General features: G+C 43.2%; 1 protein-coding gene and 1 long non-coding RNA gene across 4 annotated transcripts in view; both read right to left on the bottom strand.

Annotated features, from left to right (window-relative positions):
• The window catches only part of CASD1 (CAS1 domain containing 1), a 32,458-nt gene extending 24,382 nt beyond the window's left edge, over nt 1-8,076 (bottom strand). Inside the window, exon 1 of one of the 3 annotated variants that reach the window (XM_084508810.1) lies at nt 7,810-8,076. In XM_084508810.1, the coding sequence (XP_084364936.1) occupies nt 7,810-7,942 (133 nt within the window). In that variant the 5' untranslated portion in view covers nt 7,943-8,076. The remainder of the gene's footprint in view (nt 1-7,809) is intronic. The other 2 variants (XM_084508809.1, XM_084508808.1) reach the window with 2 other exon arrangements.
• A 191-nt stretch (nt 8,077-8,267) lies between these two features.
• LOC311432174 lies at nt 8,268-21,576 on the bottom strand. The gene is made up of 3 exons (XR_014689868.1): nt 21,096-21,576; nt 8,667-8,792; nt 8,268-8,509 (listed from the first exon to the last, which is right to left on the bottom strand). It is a non-coding gene; the product is annotated as an uncharacterized lncRNA (long non-coding RNA).
• Between the last annotated feature and the right edge of the window lie 4,251 nt (nt 21,577-25,827).

The raw sequence follows: 25,827 nt of genomic DNA, 5'->3' as shown, positions 1-25,827 counted from the left end.
CATTGCTCTCTACAGCTGCCTGAAAGGAAGGTGTGGGGAGCTGGGGGTTGGCCTCTTCTCACAGGTAACTAGTGACAGGACGAGAGGGAATGGCCTCAAGTTGTGCCAGGGGAGGTTCAGGTGGGAAATGAGGAGACATTTCTGCTCACAGAGAGCAGTCAGGCGTTGGGATGGGTTGCCCAGGGAGGTGGTGGAGTCACCGTCCCTGGGGGTGTTCAAGGAGAGGTTGGATGTGGTGCTCAGGGACAGGGTTTAGTGGTGACATTGGTAGTAGGGGGATGGCTGGACCAGATGATCTTGAAGGTCTTTTCCAACCCTAATGACTCTATGATTCTGTGATTCCACATGACCAGAGTTCAACCAAGAAAGAAAAAGGACAAAAAAAAAATACACTGGATATATAAGGACTTCCTGTGCAAAATTCTGATAGGAAAACGTAGCCTATGTTATGGTGATAACATCACAGTCAAAGCTATTTAATTTTCATATGCACTGAATCAACTTTTTTTTTTTTTTTTTTTTTAGTTATATTTAGGATAATTGCTACAATTATCCTAATTATAATAATGCCAGTGAGCTGTACCACAGCCTGCGTGGCAGCCCCTGGCCAAGGGCAGGGGCAGAGGTTGAACGAGGTGGGACAGCCCCTTCTGGGGGCTACCACAACCATCTGCTTGTACTGCAGGCTCTCAGTAGTCTGACTCAGGCCTGTTAATATCTGTGGAAATATTTCACCGTATACACTAAAAGTTTAGGGTCTGCGCTGACACCATAAAGTTAAAATTATAGTTTATGATTATCACTGCTTCAACAGCAACTAAGAGCAAGCTTAACAGCTGAAAAGTTTCTACTCGGAGTTTGAATGTTCACCGTCAGTAAAGCATTGGCTTTACTGAAATACAATTATTTTAATGTTTTCCACAATGTTCTATAAAAGTATATTTCCCCCATAAATACCCATGAAATTATTTTAAATATTTGGTCTGTGAAAGCAATGAATTGCTTTCTACAGCATGCATGAAGTATTAAAGAAGGCACAAACCCTCTCTCACTTCCCCACAACAAATTTCAATAAAATACAGATTAATAAAATTAACAATACAAATTTATAAAATGAACCCCCATGGACATATGTGCTCTTTTACTTAAGTAACTCCTCAAACAGGGGTGATGAAGAACCTGGAAACCCGGGAGATGACAACACCAACATTTCCAATGTTCTCACAGGAATAACTACAAGGTCAAGAAGGTAGTGCCCTGCAGGCTTTGCTCTCATCACTAGATGACACCTTCTTTCTCTTCCTTCCCCAACAGCATTACTTTCCTTTATTCCACAACACTGAAGTTAAAAGGTTAACAATCCCTCTTCCAATCCCAGTGTCTGACAAGAGACTTACCATCCAGCAAAAATAAGCCTTTTAACGTGACAGGGCAAACCAGCATTAAAGAATACATTAATGATGTGAACATCTGTATGTCCAACAAATACAGAGCCAGGATCACAGATCTGACCAGAAAACTATTGCATTAACATTGGCAATGATGATTTGTGTGCTGATTCTTAGCTGCCTGCTCCTTCCCAGTCCTCCCACAAAAATAGAAGGTAAGGTTCCTATCTATGAAGCTGAAAAATCATAAAACAAAATACTCATTTGAAGTGTAGCTGACACCCAAAACTCTTGAGTTTTCTGACTCCAAAATTCTAATTTTCTCTTACATAGGATGTGCAAAGAGTATCTCTGATACAGAAGTATAGACAACACACCTCACATATGCTGTTTCTTGGAGCAGAACATAAAATTAGCTTGAGGGAAGGAAGAATTGGCAGCTGAAGACATCTTCCGTCTTTATCTTCCTCTCTGGAACTCCTTCTATCTGATTTTGTGAAAATCATAAGACGGGAATGTAGAACAGACTGTCTTTCAACTGCTACTCCTTGCCTCACTTTACAACCAAATTCAGTGACAGGAACAAAATCAAGTGTTATAACTTCCAACTATCTAAGGCTCCTCGTTGCCTTACTTCAAAATGCAACTGCAATAATCAGGCTTCTTTCCTTTCCCGGACCTTCAATTACTTACCACTCCTAATGCATCATCACCACTAAAAAAAGCTGGAATAACATGAAGAATTATAACAGTTCTGGAAAGTGTCTGGGTAAACATCTCAGAGTCATAGCTTTGGGTGTATGTCGGTTCTCCATGAGCAACCCACACGTAACACTGCTAACACGTGCGATACACTCCTGGTCAGGCAGATTTTGATGCATAGGAGATGTGTTTTAAGATCTGAATGAAATGCACAAATACAGTGATAAACTCCTAATTTTGTCATGAGAAAGCGTCCATTACTTGTCCCAGGGTAGTTCATGATTTCCCCTGAATTCACCAACGACCTCTCAAGCAAATCCTTGAGGTACCACAAATCAAATTGACGCACCTGCACTACCCGTGTCAAACCGATTAATTACCAAGCAGCAACAGGATGTGGTAAACTGCCAGACACAGAGGACCACGTGCCTCTGAACGCTTCAAGGAGCTCTCAGAGCACGGTGAGACCTTAGGCTGTAGATGCAGGCTGATCTCAGAGATTTCCAGAAACGCAGTCTCTATCCTGTTTTTCAACCAGCACAGGTCACTCCAGGTCAGCAATACAGCTTTTTTTTTTTTTTTTTTTTCCAGTTGGTGCTTGTTTCACTAGTCAGCATGGTGCCACTGCAGAGCAGATTAAAGAAAAGATCTTCTAGAAGCAGTTTATTAATGCAGTTCTCCTCTTCAAACCATTGCTACTTAACAAGACAGCTGCTGATCCTGCTGCCAAAATTTCTGCAGAAGTAGCTCCGAACACAGCAAATGATGTGCAAAGCTGAATTTCTACCTACTTTTAAGATATGTTGGCATAGCTCAGATTTGCTGCAGTTATCTTTCTAATAGAAAACATAAACTCAAGATGACTGGTTTTGTTTTTTCTTAATCACGTCAAATAAAAAGCTGTTTCTGTACATTGACTTCCAAGCAACAGAATTCATGTCTCTAACATATTCACTTCTTCATACCACCTCATTTCTAGAGAGTTGCTTAAGAATGAAACCGTCATGAAGAATTTAAAAGCTACCAAGCTCATGTTGGTTGTGATTAGATTATGAGAACAGGTGACTTACAGTTATTACTGTTACTGCTATAAAAACCTCAACTTCGCAGATGATGAAAATTACAAGATACATTGAAGTGACATAAGAGTGAAGCACGTAAAGGAAAATCCACCACTAATTCCACTCCCTCTGAAACCCATTAACTGACACTGAAGAAGATGCAGAAGAAAATAAAGATGGTATTCATGGTCAGACCAGCCTGGTACCCTGTCTTTGGCAGAGGCCACAAAGGATGAAGAAGAAGAGCACACATAATATTCTTGCCTAATTTTATTCCAACAGTGTTCAGTCCAGGAGCTTCCTGAGCTAGAGATGATTTCTACATATTTTATAGAACCTTCAACAGATTTATTTCTGACAAAGTCACATTATCGTCTCTTCAATTTTTTATCCTTCACAGCATCTTTCTACAGGCATTTTCCATGCCCACAGCTGCTGCTCCTCTAAGAACCACCTGCCTTTCATTATTTTACATATGTGCTTTCTACTAGTTTTATTTGGTCTCGTACGGGAAAGGAAAGATCACACTCACGTCCATCATGATCTGCAGACCACTATCAATCCTTCCTAAGCCATTTGTTTTCAAGACTGAGAATCTTACTCATTTTTCATAGCAGAGCATGTTCTGTGTCTTCAGATCACAAGCAAAGCTTATCAGCTCTACACTCCATCAGAACTGCCCACAAACGAAGCTATGCTGCCGCACAGGGCTGCTACTGAAGCTGCATTACAAACACCACACGTAGTATAAAAATTAATTTTAAACATATAGAGGTAATATTTGAGGGCGTGGAGGTATGCTTTCTTTGCCAGCTCTAGATACTGCACAACTTACTATTTCCCCAAGCAATGCAGAAAGGTTCTAAAGCCCATGAGGAGCATTACTTATGTTCGAGTCTTTCTTCAGACAAAATAGTCAAATCTCAGTGGGGGGAAGGAGGCTAAAACAAGATGGAAACAGCAGCCAGGACCATAAACTGGAGATTACACACCAGTTGGTGCCCCTGGAAATGCACCTTCTTCTTAACCATTAATGAGATCTCACATAAATAAATAAATAAAATTAGTCATTCTACATGAAAACCACAGACTGCTCTTTTTAAGCTCTTCCTTTGTGTTTTGTTTTGTCTTTTAAAAGCTATCCTCCCAAAAATCACATCTTCAAAATCTTGTTTTTCCACTGAATTTGTGAAATTTCACAGTCCTCATTCACACTACACACACCAGGACTGACAGCACCTTCCCCGTTTCAAAGAAAAGGAAATCCAGTTGTGCACTATTGCTCAAAATAAAAATGTAGTTTAAAATCTGATCATTCAACCATGATTCTAAGAATGCAAACATTTAAATAAAGCATATTTCCATTCTTACAGCTCTAAGACTGTACCTTTGTAACAGACTGTAACTTTACTGGATATTACGTAAGCATTTAGTCCAAATAACTTTTTGAAGAAGCTGTATGCAAGTTGAAGACAGTTTAATTCCTCTTAATTCACTTAAGGTTTTGCAAAAAATGTAGATGACCCCTAAATGCAAAACCCCAATCATGAATTTGACCTACCACACCTACAGTCCGACATTTTTTCATACAAGTAGCGTTCACATGGGCAAATTTTCCTGGGTAATACAGAGAGCTGCTCCTATCTAAAATGTGCATTTGCACAAGAGGCTACAGTTAGCCCAAACCATTATATGTAAACATAATCAGACAAAACAAAGAAACACTACATGAAGTCTTGCTCTCCCAAAGGAAGCCAGGACAAAAACAACCAGTTCATAAAGTGTATGCATATTCTTAACTTTAATTAATGCCTCATGAACTTTTCAAGATTACAATTGGAGAAGAAAAATAGATGCCAGTCTGCATAACAGGGGTTTCTAATCTGAGCACAATAAACCAGGCTAACTACAGCATCCGACTGTCACACATGAAATCTTAGAATTACAGACACACTACGAACATACTAAATCTAAATATTAATTCTTTTACTCCTACTTTGGAGTACAGTACTTCAGAGTGAGAAAAAGGAGTATGTATGAAAGAAGCAGTCTTTACATGCCTTTACCAATTTCAGGATATCTTCCTCCACAAAAACAATAAATAAATAAATAAATAATCCAGTTTAAAAACAACTACCATTTTGTAAAGATTCTTAACATGCTCTTGCTTGTCCCACAGAAAGGATTAATTACTGACCAACCTTCTTTGTGGCTAGCATTCCCTGTCTGGTTATGCACATTATTTGTGGTTTTCTCCCTTTGGCTGAATTGTCCAAAGATGTCTCTGCTTTCTTTGTTAATCAGGAAGGGGCTGTTTCAACTCACGTACAAACTTTAATATCCGAAGAAACTGATAACCTAAAAATACAACTTTTTTTGGGGGGAAAATAAATAAATAAATGAAAACCATCATATAAGCTACCTCCCACAAAACCGATTTCACCAATTGTTACTTATATGCAGCTCTCTTTCATTCCCTCCATATTCCCAGGCTATCTGTAGAAAAGCAACAGTATACACGCGCATGGTTAATTCATTATTGATTATTTTCTTTGACGCACTGTAGCAGAACATATGTTCACATGAAAGTTTGTCTTTCTGCTCTCCTCTTCCTGACAGAAGCCAATGACTGATGCTCGAAGACGGTGTAAAAAAGCACGGCAAGTAGCAATCCCTCCCCTGGCACAGCCCAGCTTCTCTTCTAAAAATGGCAGCAGGTTTGCAGCCACCACCTGATTCACTTTCTACAAATCAGTATAACCCTTCTGGGGAGGATTTATAGTATAAAATCTTGGCAGCATGCTTCAAGATGTACTTATGTCTTGTGTGGAAAGAAGGCTTCATTCCGATTGTTTTAAAAGGTACTGCCTGCTAATTTCATTTTTCGCTTGGTACTTTTTGTGTTATGAAACAAGTCACATTTAATTTACCTTCCCCATATAATTCAGAACATTAGAAACCATTATCAGCTTACTTATTTTCCATCCAGGCTACAAAACTTTAACGTTTCATTACTTCCATTTCATCCTTCTGATCATTTGCATGGCTTTTTGTGTATGTTTTCAATTTCTATTATACCTTTACTAAAAGGCAGTGACCAGCACCACAGACAGTAAGCGAGACGTAGGGTAGCTTTAGCTACACGGTATCACATTGAAATCTTCCATTTTTTCATGAATTTGCTGAATGTCAGATGTTCAAGACGTTCACTGAAGGGTTGAAAAATTATCTCTCAGCCACCTCTGCTTTTACCTACCCCCAAAACTTTTGTATCTGCTATAAATGCCCAAGGTTGGGCATTTATAGCAGATACATGGGCATTTTGTCTCCTTTGAGCGGATAGCATTCAAAGTATAGAAATGGTTTAGAAAAAGAATCCTCCATTTCTAAACCATTTCTGTGCTTTGAATGCTATCTGCTCAAAGGAGACCAAACTGGATAGCTCTGTATTCTCTGTTGTTTCTTTCTGAAACATTTATTAGTCAATGAGAAAACCTCTCAGCCTATAATAGCTTCAAGAAACTGAAAGCGCTAGGTGAAGGAACTTCCTCAAATCTTTGTGAAAACCCATACCAACTGTATCAACTTATGTGAAGGCCTGTAGACCGCTATCTTTTTTCAATTTGTGACTCAACAGCCTTATTAGGTCTCCCACCATGTATCACATTTATGCATAGTGTGCCTTCCTGTTAATTTGCTTAAAATGGAAGCCTTCATTTTCTTAGGTCACTCTTGAAATCCCCCTTTAAAAAAAAAATAAAATATAATGTTTGGCACCCTCCTTCCATCTACTTTTGAGACTGACCTAAGCCACAGGGAACGGGGCACAACGAGCAAGCTCAGTTTTGTCGCATCTGAGCTCCTTTAGCTGTCAGTACATACTTCAACGTCTCGCAACTTAGTGCTCTTCAGTTTATTAGCTTTACCGACAAGTGAGCTGGAGGGTGAATCCTGAGAGCTGTACCCGTACAGGCTCCCTAGCCGCCTTCCCTATTTCCACAGGGAGCTGTTTCAGCCTGGTCTTCCTTGAGCAGGGGTCAGGAGCCTTATGATACAATGACACCAGCTGTCCTGCAACAGAACTGTAGCCAGCTGTCTTCAGATCAACTTTTTGATTTACCCACAAACTCCATTTCTTCAGAAGGAGGAAAAGATGCGAACCAACGACTCTCATGTCATTTGCAGAGCTCACCAAGTTCTCGGCTGTGGCACCACCACCACCCAAAACCCGAAGCGCAGCAACCCAGCGCCTCCCTACCCACCTCGCCCCACTCACCACTTCTCCACAACCCCTGACGACACGGAAAACCCAAAAGGTTTATACCTCCACCAAGAAGCGGTATAACAAGCCTTACACCAATTAACATTTTAACGACTGTAGCTGCCAGGTAAAGGCTATTAATCTGCATGTAGGGGGACGCAGCATGGAAGAAGCTGCTCTGTCCCCTGCACCTACACACACAGAGGCAAGGCCCCAGTATTTCAGAGCACAACCCTATCACCCCCACGGGTCCCACGCCCGACCCAGAGGGCCTGGACCAGCCTGCGGCGAGCCCGGAGGGGCCGCCCGGGGCTCCCCCGCTCCCGAGTCGGGACCCGTCCCCGCTGCCCCGTCCCCTTGCCCGCATGGCCACCGCTCCCCGCGGCCGCCCCCTCACCTCGGTACCGGCGGGAGGCGGCGTGGCAGGCGGTGAGGAGCAGGACGGCGCCCAGCGCCAGCGCCTTGGCGCTCCTCACGCTGAAGTAGTAGTTGATCTCCCGCTTGCCCAGGGTGTAGGCCAGGGCCGCCATCTTGGCTCCTCCATGACAACAGTGCGCGGCCGGGCGGGCGGGCGGGCCGAGCGGGGCAGCGCTGGGGCCCCGCGGGCGGCCGAGGCAGCCCCCGCCGCCGGCTGCCACCGTCCCCACCGGCGCGGCGGAGACGAGCCCGACCCCCCGCCGCCGCCGGGGCGGAGCTGCCGCCCTCCTCCTCCTCCTCCTCCTCCCTCTCCTCCTCCTCCTGGTGTCGCCGCTTCCCCTCCTCGGCCAGCGGGCGGCCCCGGCTCCCTGCTCCCAGCTCCCCGCTCCCTGCCCCGCGGTGCTGGGGCTGCCTCAGCCCGCAGCGGGGCTCCGCGGTGCCGCGGTGTGCGGCTACCCGGCACCTATAAATGTATTAAAATTTATTTAATAAAATAATTTATTTATTTTAGTTGCCCGCCTCTCCTCTCTTGGCTTCTGTCAGGATGTTCGGTCATCCGCAGATAACGCTGACGCGGTTCAGATTCACCAGTTTGACGAGGGAAAGGGGAGCGTGTTGTGAGGGGAATGCTGACATCTCACACGCCCGGGTGCCTCCACAGTGAGCTACCTCAGTCATACCTGGAAAAAAAGATGCCAGGGAGCAGGTCAAGTCCTGAAACGGGGCGGCGGTGAGGCCTCCTGCACAACCTGCAGCCGCAGCAGCTGTGGGTACACAGCACCGAGTGACCAGAGTTAGGAGGAACAGAAACAAAAACTTGGCAAAAGCGTTCAGTACCTGTATGCAAAAATGCTGGGAATAAACGAGGAGCAGTCATCGGGCCCCAGGTTCATGATGAAGAACCGCGCTCAGCTGGTTTTGACAGTTACTGTCTCATCTCAGAACCCTTGTCATTAGCACTGGCTAAAAAAAGTTAAACGAAATGATTTATTATTACTATTTATTTGTTTGGTTTTTATTTTCTGTTTGTTTTGACTGAGCATGTAAATATTGATGCTGCAATACTGGGATTTTGAACACCAACAAGTACGGTTTTCATTTCACCATCCTTCCATTTTCCTGTCATCCCCCAAATGCCATTCTGGAAACTTTGCAACTTCATAATGCATAATTGGTAATACATGACAAAGTTGGAAAGGGAAGCAGAATTAATAATATATGGAGAAACAAACAAATGAACAAAAACAAAACAAAACAAACAAACAAACAAACAAAAACACCATTAAATCAAGCAATTAAAACCAGGAAGTCCACACATTGCAAGCAAAGTTTTATTTTCAAGTCTTACATATAAGATTTGAGTTCTAACTATTCTTTGAGTGGGCACTGTTAGTGTATACTCAATGTATATGCCTTTTCCACCCACCCAATACTATCTGCCAGCATGAAATTTATATTTTTTTCTATTCAGATCAGTTTGTTACTTCATTTAGTTTCTGAGCCATATTTTAAAATATTAGATACACATTACTATTTTAGAATGCTCAGTTTTATTCTCTCAGGGAGAGAGGGAAAAAAAGGTACCTGGTAAACTCCCAAGTGGACAGATACTATCAAGCTGGTGATGGTATGGATCCTTTTACTCCATAAATGAAAAATTCCAGTTTGTGTATTATTTTCTTGGTCATGCAACATTCAAAAAGCCACATTTTCAAAGCTTTCTTACTCGGAGTAAACCTTATTGTTTCTTAAAATATTCTTGTTAGTGTTTAGCTTTCCCTGTCCTTGTTGTTTCATATACATTTAAGTGGCAGATGCAAGCATTATACACCTCAATAAGCAACTTTTTTTTTTTTTTTAATAGCTTCTGTAACTTTTTGCATTGCTACCCAATGAGTCTTAACAGTCTTATGATGTGCATCTTTCCCTGCAGTCATCTAGGACCACAGATACTCTTCTTCATTTATTTTTATAATATTTATTCATAATCAATAGACTTTTCATCCAACCAAAACAGAGGTACTTCAGTCTTTGCCTTTTTTTATAACTGTGTTAATTTTCCTGGCTCTATTGTAATCTTCATGATGCTCTTGTTACGGTGAGTGCAGCTTTGCAACATGTACACTTTCAATCAGCCCCACTGCTAAAAGCAACATAGATGCAGAAAGCACAGAATTCAACTGGAGCTCCCAGAGGGCTAACTCATCTTTTCATTTAGGGTTGCTGCAATGCCTGTACAGGGAGATTTAATTTTTTCTCCCCAAATTAAAAAAGAATTCATCTCTTACTGCACGATAGTCTCTCTGGAGAATTTCACTGATCTGCAATTAAATTAGCTTCTCATGAAAGAACAGCAGAAATTAGAAAGGTAACAAAATAAACATGCTTTTGTTTATAGATATGTCAGAAGATCACAGCAGGCAGGAATGGGAACTCTGTCCCTCAGCCTTTTGAGGGCTGTTTCAGATTGGCCACTGGCCCCTGAATATAAAATGGCAGTCCTCACCTGCTCTAAAATACCAACGCTTTCTTCAGCGATGTCCCCAAACCCTGCTTGTGGATTACATCTCCTTTATTTTAAGACTGTACCAATGAATACTGAGACTATTGAAGGTTAAATATCTTCATTAAGTCTATCCACCTGTTTATATTAACTATTGAAGTGCATTTAAGCAAAACATCTTTTGCTTCATTGTTCCTTTGTAGACTTTGTTTGACAAGAGTAATCTCCTTCATTTCAGTCAGAAGTTCTTGGCTAAAGTGCCATGACTTCAAAGTGGTTTGCGTGACTGCAGTCTGTCTTCTTGCAGGTAACTCCCTTGCTTCTCACAAGCTAATTGAATTTGGAATCATTGCATATAATTCACACCAAGCCCACTATATATAAAAGGCGTGATTCAAGAGGCTAATTAGGGGTTGCTAACTACCCCGTGAAACAGACTCCAGACACGAATTATCTAGAAGAAGCTTGTTAATTTCCATTTTATACCTACTTTATTTTCCCGTCTGCTGATAAATTTAGTATGCTGGAAGTAAACCAGAAGTATGCTAGCTCATCTTAGTCAAACCTCATCTTTTGTTTTTCAGATGCTTAGCTCTGGCTTCCTGCTTGTTCTGGTGGAAGCATCCAGCATCACCAGTGGGAGGGCAAGACCTGGAGCAGTCATGGAGAAAAGACTCAGAAACTGAGCAGCAATTCATCTGAGAGCCAAGGGGGTGTGACACTGCTTTGTAAATTGGGTAATGACTGTGAATATGAAGAGTAAACAGCCACAGGAGAGATTTCTTATTTCTGTTTTCTACAGATGTAGAAGCCTTGGCTTAACTGAATTTGTTATTTTAACTGCAGTGTTATGTGTGGTCACTAATGACAGAATGTAATTAAAAATGTTACTGTGGCTTTCCACAGCACTATTTCCCCTATGTGTCAATATAATAAACCAATCAGGAGAGATGAGGTTCATGTCACCTAGCTCCAGCCACTTAGAAAGAATCAGTTTTAAACTCATTATCTGAACTCCTACTGTAGGAGCGGTGGGAGAAAGTCACCAGTTACTTGTAGATTAGTACGGTCAACGACTTACTATTAGGAATGACGTCCCTCTGTTGAATTTAGATAATTAGTTTACACTGAACAGATGTCATTTACACAGTTGTAATCTAGGTGAGATAATTCTTACTTTACTGCTTCCTGTTTTCCTTGGCAGGCTCAATGCGAATGGAAGAAGATCTCCGTGCTGCAGGTTGAAACAGGCACGCGCATTTGAGTTTGCTGATGAGCTTAGCTCCCAGGAGATCTCGTTCTTTTGATTCTCCTGTTTTCAACATTACAGCCAAGTAATTATATAGAAACCAAGCTTTTATAGAAAGCTGCTGTCCTCAGTCAGTCACAGGGCAATCCCAAGGATCTGAAGCATGTAAAAATAGATAAAATGGCTATATATTACTGAGAGGTGGTATTAAAATGTTCTCCCACATGATAATTTTGCTTCAGAGTTTTTACCTGTTTGTAGGAGTGAGGTTAATTAGCACATTTTTTATTTTTTTTTTTTACAGTAAGGATACAGACAAGGAGGAAACATTACAGCATACCTTTAAAATATAAGTTTCATGTATCATTCTAGGAATACACCACTTGCTACATGGTAACTGGAAGATCTCCTATGTTACCTTATAGATTAAGTGTTGAATAATCAGTCAGTAGGATCTGCCATACTCCAAACCATAACAGGTTTTAATTTAATTTGTGCATCACTGTCAGTTTGCACTGTTCATGTTGTAACTCCATAAACAAAGCTGGACTTCTAACAGATTTCTGGGAAGAGTAATACTTTCAGACGTGCAGCTTTTCCTTCAGCAGCTTTTGTGTACTTGCTGAATGACAACATCAAACATTTTAATTACTGAGTTTTCAACCTCCTAACACCAATCAATCTTTCCATAAGCACCGTGCTTCCATGTGGCATGTGAATGCATGGCAGCCATCTATTGCAAATATTTGGTTACATTAATGAAAAGGGAGTACAAAGAATAACAAGACTTGTTCAATCAGGCAGTGTACTCCGAGTACTGTCTCAACCAAATGCTGAAACTGATACACCACCAGCCTCATAAGATCTTGGAATTCTATCACAAATTACCACTTTTATAGATTTCTAATTCTATTAAACTCATAAAGTTCCTGAATAGTCTGCACTAAATGGAAGCTGATATTAAGTCAAGTAGTTTTGAAATCACATGCACGAAGGATATATTTAGCTTTATCACTAAGAGATAAATGCATCTGCAAGTCTATAACATGAGGATTAATTGTGTTTCATTTCACATTTCAGTGGATCTGAAATAGAAGTAGATTGGGGGGATGGAGGCAGGGAATGGAAAGAGGAGAATTTCAAATCTTTAATTTCTCCTCTTCTGTCTGTTCACGGCTGAAGGAACAGTGCAACCAACTCAATATGAGTGATAAAGCATAGTTCACTTTATTGTCCGGATAGTACATATTTATACAGATGATTATAATTATGCTTACTAGTCACTTGCTGATTTGCTAAGCCTAAAGGTTTTTTTTTTTTTTTTGCATTCCTCAGTTATGCTAACTGAGGCCTACTCCTGATTATTTAGAACAAGCTCTGATCGAACAACTGTTCCGCGGACTCATGTCCACGTCCTTTGTGCCGATTCCCAACAATTCCCCCTTTTTCTTTTTGTACGAGCAGTACTTGCCTGAAGGTTTTTTCCATCAGACGTCGAACACATGACATGACACAGCTTAAGCATAATAACACCACAACTACTATAATCAAGAGCATGAAAACACTTTGCAATAGACCCTTAAGCCACCCTCCCACTTGAAACCAATTTGTGAGACTTTCCAGGCCAAAAGATCCCACATCTTCCTTAATTTTTTGTGAGTGGTCAGTAAGTTGTTTAATCTCCTTATGGATGGACCTAGAGCGATCTTCCAGATCCATGCAGCACATGCCTTCAAAGTCCTCACACCCGTGGCCATGTGCCAAGAGCAGAAAACCAATAGCCATTCGATTTTGTAATACGGCATGTTGTGTCTCACTCAGTTCTTCAGCCATTTCAGAGAGTACTCTACTAGTTGCATTGGCCTGTTTTACTACCCAGCAGGATAATGTCTCTAAATTTCTGTGCGCCTGGGCGACACCAACACCGGGAGTAAAAAAGGATGTGAATATTACTTCCCACTTGATGAACGTCCTATTAACAAAGCACCGTGGGATTTATTATTAATTATTAAGGGCCCTATCGCAGTAGATGGAATTTTCATGGGCTTCTGATCTATTATGATAACATCTATTGCTGTTGCCAAGTCCAATCCGAGGCTCCCTCTTGTGGCTGGCTGCAGGACACTGTCTGAACCGGATTGTTGCGGGACGCTGCTGTTGGCAGTTGTTCCGTCGGAGCCAAAGCATTCCCCTCCACTTGGGCTGGAGCCGCTACTGTTGTCGTAGTGCGTGCGGCGACTTGGCGCGCTCAGTCTGCCGTTTCCCGAGCGGTTGCATGCCACGGTATTGTGGTTCGCCGACTTGCAGTTTTCACACCACTCTTGCCCTGCTCGACAGTCATGGCGATGGTGTCCCTCCTTTCCACACCGGAAGCATTGATTCCCTCATCGAGATGGAGCTCGAGGTCACCTATCTTCTGTTCGCAGCAGGGCTACAGCTGCAAAGGCTTGCTGCTGTGCTTGTATGATATCTTTCCCTAATTTGCGTACCGCCTCTGCTAACATGGCTTGGGGCCCTAAGGGAATCCTGCTCATTCTTTGTAGCATTTGTTCAATAGTGGCATCCCCCGGCAGTGTTAATATAATAGCCTTTGTAGCTGGATTCGTATTCTCCATAACACACTGTCGCAACAAGGCAGCCTTCATCCACTCCGGGACATCTGCTTGATCTATGGCAGCAGTTATCCAATCAATAAACCCTGCAAAGGGCTCGTCCCTGCCTTGCTTCAGGGCCATGTAAGAGGGGGCCGTTGGAGTGGTTTTAACATTCGCCACTGCCGCTCGAGCTGTTCTCATGGACTCAAGGCAACATTCCAGACCTAACTTGAGCTGAGCGTTAATAGTAACAAACTTGCCCGTCCCCATAAGCTGTTCTACAGTAACTCCGCGTAACGGATCGTTAGGGTCCCTCGGTCGCTGCACTGAGATTTCGCAATGCCTCTGCCAATGGGCTTGCCATAACAACAACTGTGACTGGGTCATTATCATTCTCATTATCACCTTAATATCTTCGGGGCATAGTAGTGTCCCTCCCCACATATAATTCAACATTTGCTTCGCAGGTTCACTATGCAACCCTGACTCATTGACTGTACTACGTAATTGCGACAACAGCATCCAATTAAGCATACTATGACTCCCTTGCATGTTTCCCTGGTTGTCCCCTTCGCATACCACCGGGAACGCCATAGGATCCTGACATATGTCCGTAAATGCTCCTAATTGTTTTTCCTCCAAAGCTTCGCCCATGATCCTCCACCAATTAACTCTCCCCACTGTCCTTCTCTCCCTTCTTTCATCTTCTCTATCCCTAGTCCTACTATGTTCTTGCCCACTGACACGTTCTTCCTGCCCTTCGCTTAATTCTTCCGTAGCTCGATCTCCCTCCGACGAAACAGCCTCTTTCCCTCGTGTAACTGCTACGGAGCCCCAGCATGGAGGACCGGGAACCTTACTAGTACTAAAAAGCAAAGTACTGTCTTCCCCAGCGCCTGCTGCTGACGCCCCACCTTCGGAACCTGACTCACCCTTTCCTCCACTCAACCTGTCAGATGCCACCGCTGCCAAGTTCCTTTCCACCTGATACCGTTTTATCATATTTATCACTTCTCTCCATGGTTTCATCAATTTCTTTTCTACTTTGTCATCATCTATTACCAAATCCCAGAGTACATCCCCTAAATTCCTCCAAGCAGCTACTTCAAACAATGACTCCGTATTTGTGAAACATGATTTTGCTCGACCGATCGCAACTAGTCCCGCTAGTTGTCTGCAGTCTACTCCCCGCTTTTCCAAAAAGCGCTGTAATAAATCTAGGGCTACTGAGTCCTCCATTTCCCTGTTATTCCTGCACTATGGCAATATGTTCCTGCACTATGGCAATATTCTGCACTATGGCAATATCAAAAGGAATGCACGCCTTACCCTGTAATCAGCCTGCAGCCTTTGCCCTGTAGCCCATGCAGACGGCAAACTGTTTAGTTCAGGTCTTCGGAGACGACACACCAGCTGTTGTAGCAGTGTTCAGTTGCTCTTGACCCTTCAGCCGCCCTTTGATGAGGTCCCTGCTCAGACACCACTTGTCGGTTTGCGGCTGAAGGAACAATGCAACCAACTCAATATGAGTGATAAAGCATAGTTCACTTTATTGTCCGGATAGCACATATTTATACAGATGATTATAATTATGCCTACTAGTCACTTGCTGATTTGCTAAGCCTAAAGGTTACATTTTTACATAACCCTCCTATTTGCAGTTATCTTGCGGTCACAGCTTTCTCATAATTCCCTAGCTACTCCCCTGTACATAGTTCCCTTTTGTCTCAAGGACACACTGTCCTTGTTGTTCGGTACTTTTCCACTTCTCTTGATATTTTTAAATTCCTCAGTTATGCTAACTGAGGCCTACTCCTGATTATTTAGAACAAGCTCTGATCGAACAACTGTTCCGCGGACTCATGTCCACGTCCTTTGTGCCAATTCCCAACACTCTTCCATTAAGGACAGTCAAGAGGATGCGCCTTTCTACACCATGGGATGTGGTCATCACCAAGCTATGCAGGCTTGAGATCAGATGGGAACTCTGCATGGCTCGTTAATGCAAATCAATTTTAATTTCAGCTGCATAGATTCTTATCTTTAAGAATGTATTCTTATATTCATCACTATAATGGGTTCCGAATTTTCAATTTATATGAGTTTCTTGGTAGGAGGTACTATTTTACCCTTCTATTTTCTCCTTCTCTTTTTTTGAGTTTTATTTCAGAGAAAATGGCAGTCACGTAGCTCATTGTCAAGCTGAATTGGTCTTTTTTCATCAATGTTTCAGTTTCATCTTGTTATTCTTCCTGGTTCCCCCTTGTGCTCCCAGATGTGTCTCTTTAAAATTCAGAATTTTGTATAATTACGGAGCAGTCTTTGGAAGCTTACACAGCTACTGCCCAAGCTGTGTCATGTTTGGGGAGCATTAGAACATTTTCTTCTGGCTGCTAGCAGTACAGATGTCATCCTGTAATTACCGTGTTCTCTTTAAAACAGAGAGAGAGAGTATCATTTCCAGCTCTATCACTGTAATCTCTAATAAAAATCATTAACTCTAATCATCATTAACATTCTGTGCAGTGCATTAGTAGTCTGTTTGATACTGGTCCATTAAAAAATACTTAGCCTTGAGTTCAAAAAGTCCTACATCACTGTCTCAGGCAGCTTATGCTTGGTGTGCAGCCACAACATATCCTGCTAAAACGGCTGCTGTTGGCACGGATGTTAGATCGCTGAACTCTGGGAAAAGGCTCAGTACCTGTGCAAGCAAGAGGGGATTTGCTTTTATTGATTACCCTGACATGAAGCCGAGAGGCAAGAGAATTCTAGGAAGAACTTTACTGAATGTTTTAATTAAGAAATATAGCAAATGAAATAAAATGATATAATAAAATATAACAATCGTGTAATAAAAGTTTGCATGAAATTGAGGAAAACAGCACAAGCTGAGGAAAAAATGGAAGAGCGATATCAGCCTGCAGTTGATATAAAAGCGGGTTGAAGGTAAAGCAGCTCTGTAAAGCAGTTCTCCTAATTCCCTTATTTTTTGAAGAATCACTTCAGTTTTAAAAGCCTGGAGTCTGTAATGGGGTCAGCAATCAATATAGGGCAAAACATACCAAAGAAAAGGGTATGATTGACAAGAAAACAGACAAAGCCTAGAAAATGATCAAAGGAACATCATGAAGAGGCTCAGGTAATGAGGATGGCTGGATTTCCTGGCAAAGCTGTGCTCACAAACATAAAAGTGGTGTAAGGAAGGAATGACATTTTGAGACCTGAAAGTGGGTGAAAAGGTGGAACAATGTTGCAGGAAGAACGGCCGAAAGCACGACAGACACCAGTGTGGTCAGATCATGCTCCATTTTATTGCCTAACTTTTATAGTGAACTTAACAGGGGCAGGTAGTGTCTCACACAAGATTATTGGTCAAGTGCTATAGCGACCAGCTGCAACCTTAGAAGCTATGCGTGAAAAGGCCTGCTGTTGCTCATTCATCAGTGTAATGTCTTGCTCTGCACTCCTGCCCCACAATAAAGGTAACAATAGAGCCAAGTTGTCATTAGTAATCCCCACAACACACCTAACCCACTGGATATTACCCAGAAATGTTTGGACATCTGTTAAATTATGTAACACGGCAGATATATCGACTTTCTGTGGCCAGATGGTAGAGTCTGATATTTTCCATCCTAAGTATAGCCATGGCTGTTTCCTTTGAACTTTCTCTGGAGCTATCTTCAGCCCTTTTGCTTCCAGAGTATTCTGAATAAACTGGAGATCGGAATCCTCGAAACATTCTGGCCTACAAACAGAATGTCATCCGTGTAATGGTAAATAATGACATCACACCACGCCGTTCGAATTGGTTCCAAGGCCCAGGCTACATATAGTTGACATAATGTAGGGGAATTCTTCATACCCTGCGGAAGCACTAGCCATTCATAGTGTTTTGCCAGGGCCTGTTTGTTAATGGCGGGCACTGTAAAAGCGAATCTTTGGCAGTCCTTGTCTGCTAGGGGAATTGTAAAAAAGCAGTCTTTTAAATCTATGATCAATAGGGACCAATGTTCAGACAGCATGGTTGGGGATGGTAAACCAGGTTGTAAGGCTCCCATAGCTCGCATTTGGTCATTTACTTTCCTTAGATCTTGCAGGAGTCACCACTTTCCTGATTTTTTGCGAATTACAAAAATCGGCGTGTTCCAAGGACTTGTGGATGGGCGTATGTGTCCTGCCCGGAGCTGTTCTTGAACTAAGTTCTCTGCTTGTTGCAACCTGTCCATTGTCAATGGCCACTACTCCACCCAGATAGGCCGATCAGAATGCCATGTTAAGGCCAGGGTGGGCGGTTGCTCAGCAGTGGCCACTAGGGAAAATCCGTGTTGTCAGTAGTAATCACTGCCCTGAGCTGAGAAAGAATATCCCTCCCGATTAGCATTTGAAGGCTTGCAGGCAGTGGCATCACATACAGCCTAGTAGAGACCGTTTTTTCTTGGAATTTCAATGTCACAACTTGTGCACTGAGATATGTTGCTGAGCTGCCACCAACGCCGGTATTTCCAGTGGCTGGAGATGTTAGAGGCCAATGTTTTGGCCATACCATGGAGCTACAGATAGTAACATCTGCACCGGAATCAATCATACCAATGACAGTAATTTGTTGGGATCCTATAGATAATACCACATTCATCATAGGTCGGGAGGCCAAGGATCTGGTAAAATAGACAACGTGGTCCATGGAGCCAAAACCGCCCTCTCAGTTTACCAGTGCCCCTGCACATGGTTGATAATTCCGGAGTGCAAAAAATTGGGCTATTTTGGTACCTTTTGGGATAAACAAGAGCAGGTTGAGCATGTATGCCATGACTCTGATTTCCTCTACGTGATCAATGTCAATAATCCCTGGAATAACAATTCCCCTACGTGATCAACGTCAATAATCCCTGGAATAACAATTAATCTATCTAATAGCAAGCCGCCTAATGGTGTGTTTGATAGCGGGCCTTGGATTCCCATAGGAATCACCACCACAGACTTATTGGGGAGTGTTACGCTTACTGATGTTGCCAAATCCACTCCAAGGCTTCCTCTGGTGGCTGGGGCATTGTTGTTGAGAAATCCGCCCTGTCCGTCCGCACTGCGGCTACTGTTGTCGTCGCGCGGCTGATCGCGCTCCTCTTGGAGTTTCCCTTGGACCTGCACATTACTGTAGCATGTGTGTTAGATCGGCAATTATCACACCAGACAGTAGCCATGCAGTGCTTTTTTGTATGGCCAGGCCTCCCACATCGATAACATCGCAGCTGATTCTGGGGGGTACGTCTTGGAGGGCTGCTATTGGTTTGTGTCGCTATAGCACTTGAGGGATCACCAAGGGCTGTTGCAACAGCCTGTGCCATCACAGCTGCTTGCTTGGACTGATTGACTCGTTCGACTCTCTCCAACATTTCTTCTACAGGTGCGGTTCTCGGTAGCGTGGCTAGGATGTTTTGGGTTTTTGCGTTCGCGTTGTCGAAAGCAAGCATTTTAAACATGCTCTTTCTTGACTCCGATGTTAAGTCCGGATGATCTATGATTGCTGCCCACAACCGATCGATAAATTTTGCATAAGGTTCGCCTTGGGCCTGTTGAACTGATGTAAAGGGAGGTGCTTTCTTTTCCTCTGGAAGGGCAAGAAGAGCCTGTAGTGCGAGCTGTGCAGCTGTTTGGTGAAAAATCGCAGGGAACTGCAGCTGAATTTGGGGATTGAAGTATGGACCTGTCCCTGTTAACATTTCAGCAGTAATGCCATACAGAGGGTCCCCTGGTTGACGCGGTCGATTCGCTTCCGCCTGTGCCAACCGTAGCCATTCCCTTTCAAAGAGCAACAGTTGGGAAGGAGTTAACAACAAACGCGCCAAGTTTTGACAGTCAAGTGGACACATTAAGTCTGCCTGGAAAATCCATTGAACTATCTGTTGCGCCACCTGGGACTGTAAGCCGTAGTCCATAACTATTTTTCTAGCTTGTCGTAAAATCTTCCAATCGTGCGGTTGCCATGACCCGGTGCCTTGCACAGGGTCGCTAACATCCGGGCAGGCCAAAGATGCGGCACGCCAATCTCCCTCTATAATGGCATCACGTATGACTCCAGACCACCTATTTGGTATCGGCGCCGGTGGAGTTGGGGCGGTGGATAATGAGGGAGAAGCATCTTGGGTGGATTTATTGGTTCCTGGCAGCGGCATGGATGCTGGGGGCACTGTGTCAAGATTTTCTGGAGCGGGAGGTGAAGAGGGCAATTCGCAGGCCACATCTGCACCGTGCTCGGGTAGTCCCTTAATTATGGCTGCCGCTGATTCCTTTATTGAAGAGGTCATACCCCGAACCGGGATGGGTGCAGGAACCGATGGAAACAATAGTGACAGGCGTGGTCCTGAGTTGTCGGATTTTGTAGTTGACGTTTTGTCGGCCCCGGATGGTAGTGACAGAGCTTGCGTTGCCGCCGTTACCACCTGGCGTTCGGCCTTCAGACCGCACAGCGCATCAATCACTGCACGCCAGGTCATATATAAATCTTTATTGAACTTTCCACTCGTGGTGGTTGTCTGCCATAAACGATCTCCTACGCGCTTCCACTCATCTGGGCTAAAGCTTAGAGGGATTTCCTTTAGAAAACCCTCCTTCTGGGCCCATTGCACCAAGGATTTGATCTTTTTCGCGCTGCAAGATACGCCTCTCACAGCGAGAATGCCAGAGAGAAGCTGCACAGCCGCCTCCGCCTCCATGGTCACGTCAGACGGGTCGCGATCCCCGCCCTGCTGCTGGGCCAACTCGCCACACGGTGGCGGCCGCCTGACGTTCACTGTCCCCTGACGCCTCTGGTCTCCCGCAGCAACTCGATCCGGGATGCCCGCGTCCCACCGCCACTCCTGTCACCCCGCGTGTAGCCGCGATTTTACCCCCCGTGTCCCGCCCGCGACTTGTCTCACCACAATTCCTTTGTCCGGGTCGGTGCTTGGAGTTTCTCAGTGTCCCTCAGGCTTTTTGTCAGGGTTCTCCGTGGCTCTCAGGGCTGTCCGTGTCTCTGAAGCGTCTCTCAGGGCTCTCCGTGCCTCTGAAGTCTCTCCGTGTGTCTCAGGTCTCTCAGCGTCTGTCGGGTCTCTCAGTGTCTCTCAGGTCTCAGCTTCTCTCAGCGTCTCTCAGGGCTCTCCGTGTCTCCGAAGTCTCTCTGTTTCTCTCAGCATCGGTCAGATCTCTCAGCGTCTCTCAGGTCTCTCATCCTGTTCGGGTGCCATATGTTGCAGGAAGAACGGCCGAAAGCATGACAGACACTAGTATGGTCAGATCATGCTCCATTTTATTGCCCGAATAGCCTAACTTTTATACTGAACTTAACAGGGGCGGATAGTGTCTCACACAAGATTATTGGTCAAAAGCACTCAGACAAACAACTACAAGAAAACAACCCCACCTGCAAGAAAGCAACCCCCTTGTGATTAGCAGTCACGTAGACCTTGTCCTTGAAGCCAGCTGTTGGTAACAATATTTTTCTAAATTCCTCAATTGGGCGATGTGGGAACACTGTCACGGGAACTTCTCATAGTTGCCCTGGTAGCTTGGTTTGCTCAGCTGCAGCAAGCCATGGGATCTTCGCTGTTTCAAAAATCCCTCAACAGAACAAGAAGGCAAAGCTTTTCTTTTAGGAAAGAAGACAAGAAGCACAGTAAATGTTACTGCTTGCAGTAATGCCTGAGACACCAGGGTAGCCAAGGAAAATAAATACTGTGGTCCCTGAAAATGGACAGACGCAAACTTCAATGTTATAAAAGAGGTTTGGTTAAAGAAAATCAAGGACAATCTAAGTATTAATGATAAATGAAGCAACATCTACTGCCTTTGAGAATTTGGAAAAAAGTTCAGACCCCAGAGCTGGCCAAGAGGTTTCACTCATGTATAATTGCCACTACTTTTGTGCAGTTCGGTGTTTCAGAACCTTGCCTAAACAGAAAACAGAATATGACCTATACCTATGTTGCTTGGCAAATACTTGACCAGATTATTAAATATTGCTGGAGAGAGGCAGCAGAGCATTCCTTTGGCTGGCCATGGAGAACATCTCAGGTCCACGGAGCAACTTTTAAGCTGTCCTCATTCAACAGTCTGCCCTCTGTGCTTGTTATCTGGCAGTATTTCAGGCAGTGGAGCTGGGTGACTGTCAAACTGGCATGTATTTCATGAATGAGCTATGGAATTTATAATTTATAAGCAAATGTACAGATGAGAAGGTCTGATTATTTTATAGGACAAAAGCTGAAATGGAAAACTCCAAGCTTTGCAGTAGATGAAAAATTATAATTGACTGTTATGAACACCAATGAAAAAATACGCTTCTTGGAAATTATTCTGTATCTTGTCAGGTCTGCTTTTTCTGAAAAATTAACATGTATTCACTTGATTTTGTGATTTTCTCCCATTTAGAAATGGGAGAAATCAGTTTTAAAAAGCTATCTCCAGAAAGGCATTTCCCCTGAACATGATGTAACTCTGGATCTTTAGAGTTATGGCTACTTTCCCCAGTTTCTTTAAATGAGTGAAATTTGATGGAACTGGACGTGTTTGCCTGAGGTTGGGTAGAAATATATACACAACATCAACTGATTTTGGTAGTGAAAGATCAGGCCTTTGGAGCAGGGCTCTTTTCCCACTACTAATAGTGAGAACCTGCCAGCCAGTCTTATTTCTCCACTAAGAATGATCTTATTTCTTTTGCAATTTAATTTCTCATTAGAATTTGCAGTGTGCTTTTGAGTAGCTTTTGCATTTAAACGTGAAATGACCATGATATTATAAGAAATAATCTATTGCAAGGAAATATTGTATTGTTAAGGTAGTTTCAGCAGCTTGAAATAGTCCATAGTTTAGTCTATAGTTTACTAGGACTTACTTCAGGGTATCTTGATCTTGGAGTCAGTGTTTTTAGGAAAGTAATTTTATTTTAGGATGATTTTTTAAAAATTATTATAATATAATTCTAACACTGGAAAACGTATCTCTATATTAACCTTGGGCTCATTAAAACTCTAGTTTTCTCAAGTGTCAGCAATGGATTAACAAACTAGAATATTTCCACGAGTCATTATTTAAAGATGGAATTGCATTGAAATAATGCAATTTAAGCAAAATACCACAGAGTAGCCCTTAGGGTTCACACTATTCCGCCATATCTGTCTATATGGTGCTCTGTTGGGTTGCTGTGAGCTCCCACAAGTCTAAGAGGTTTTGTGACGTTAAAATGGAAGCATACACACTAAATATCAGCACAGGCTCCTATGCACCTCAGGCTTAGCAAAGATTTCTTTCATTTAGGAGTTAACAGGCAGCCGAGTAGTTATGCCATTCCCGTAAGATGTGTGTGAAAGCCTAGTGAGTTGGACTCCATCAGGCAGCTGTAATTGTCTGTTTCCAGCTTTGAATGTCCTGGGCAGGACACACTTTAAAAATCGCTCTAATGAGAGGCAGATGGATCTAATTCTTTCTTTCAATGTCCTTGTTTATGCTTTAAAACCACTTGTATTGAGATGCTTCGCTAACAGAATCTCCCTTTCTCTAAGGCCTAGGAACAGAACAAATTCTTACGCGTTGAATCCACTCTTTCCCATTTCCATTTTATAATTGTCAGACCTTTCTCACAGAGAAAACTGATAAGGCTCTCTCTCTGCTCATCTGTGTATTTTCATGGTATGTGCAAGAATTTAATCTTTCTGAGATGCCTTCCTTTCTTGCAATCGGCTCCGGGGCAGACACGTTCTGCAGCGGAGGGGGGGATCGGACAGGCAGGGCTATTTTTTCTGTAACAGAGCCCACTCGAGGGAGCCACCAGGGAGGTGAACAAGGCGAGAAGGAGGCGTAGGCAGATCCAGCAGTGCCCCCTCCCCGGCCGTTCAAAAGCTGCCCCTAGGGAGAGTGGTGACCAGGACAGGCAAACAGGGTGTGGCGCGTCAGAAGGGAGTGGCGCGAGCAGGTGGATGACCTGGTCCGCCTCGTGGCAGAACTCAAGGAGGAGGTTGAGAGGTTGAGGGATATCAGGGAGTGTTTTCAAAGCAGAAAGCAGGAAGTTTAGAATACTGTCAGCTTGAAGGCAGACATTTAGCTGGTGGAGAGGTGTACCCATAGCTAAGAAAAAATGCTGGCCTTGACCTAGGTGCAAAAGAGCAGCTAATAAAACCAGCAGAGGTCTTTGGTCTGGTCTGTTGCCTTTGACAGCATGCTTTCACTCTACAAGCAAGGCACAAGATTTAAAAACACCTCCTGTTTTTCACAAGTTTGCTTTATGTCCTCAAAGTTGCAGAAGAGTGCAAAACAGCTTCAAAATGGAGAGGAAAATCCCCCTCTCTCCAACTGATTTTCTCTTTTGAAAACACAAGCTACACTCAAAGACCAGGGCCCTGACCATGGGAGTTGGGTAAGCACCTAGCAACTTGCCAGGAAGATGGAAAAGAAGAAAGAGCTGCCTGTGAGGTTTCATCTTGGATTTTGTTCCTTTCCCTTCCCCGTGTCCTTATGAACCTCACAGATGTATTGGGGGTCTGGACAAACAGGAGCCCAGTTCTGCAATTCCTCTGTAAGTCCTCTTAAATTCTCTTTGCTCTTACCTGTTCCAGATCACTACTGAACAGACTGCATGCCTGAAATGGCAGAGTCTGCTTAAACAGCAATACCATTGCACAGAGATGGGTGCAGGAAACCGACAAGTAAGTTACAGAAAATATCTTCACAAGCATTTAATTCATCAGGAAACTATCAATTGGATGAATTTGCTTCTCCTGTTTTGGATTCATATAAATCAGCAACTAAAAGACAAAATTATTCTCATCTGGATTCCTTTCTACCCTGAGCGAGACTGCACTTTGCTGCTGAGAGCTTTCCTGGTGTGGATGGGTGTATTTCTGATAAGGCAGTTGATTTTCAGAAAGAGTTGTGGCACTGATATTTTGCAGAAATAGCCCTTGGGATGTTCTTGGTCACGCAGGGCTCAGGAGATTTCAAGAGTAACCACAGCAGTGAAAGATCCCTCACTGAATTCAAGTACCAACAAAAATGCCCTTCAAAGGTCGGTGATTACCGTCTAAGCCAATAGGTGGTGCACTGCCCTTGTGGAAATGGTGAAGGATCACTTGCTGTTGTTTACTAAGGGTCTTAAAATTGGCATTTAGGAAAACTTGTTACATTTCACACAAAGAAACGATTTCTGTAGTAAGAGAAAACGAAATATATATGTGTTTCTAAATGGTGTTGACAATGAAATAATTATTATATTGAATTCGATATATTTCAATTGCTTGTTTTCAAAAGGGCATTCATCCGTCGCATTTATTTGGAAGCTTATCTTTGGGTTAATGAGAGCCATTGCTTCCTGCTCAGGATATACTTCAACCTGGAACCATGTTTAGGGAATTTTTCTCATGCAATACCTGCTTTCAACCACCTATTTTCCAGGAAAAGACTAATTTATTCCAGCCTAGGAACGCAGAAATACAGCCATTTCTGTGGAAGGTCATTGCGCTGTAGATTGCATTTGGGTTGCACCTGAGATTTATATGGGAGCAATGCAGAAAATTAATGCTTTTTTAATGTGCTGATAATGAAGCTTGTGTAAAGGGAGATGAATTATAGATTACTTCTGATAGTATGTCTGAGAATTGCTTTATTTGAACTTGCTGT

This window comes from Aythya ferina (genome assembly GCF_964211825.1).
Source record: "Aythya ferina genome assembly, chromosome: 2".
Classification (NCBI taxonomy): domain Eukaryota; kingdom Metazoa; phylum Chordata; class Aves; order Anseriformes; family Anatidae; genus Aythya; species Aythya ferina.
The sequence above is the reverse complement of the archived record's forward strand: the minus strand, read 5'-3'. Positions and strand labels throughout refer to the sequence as shown.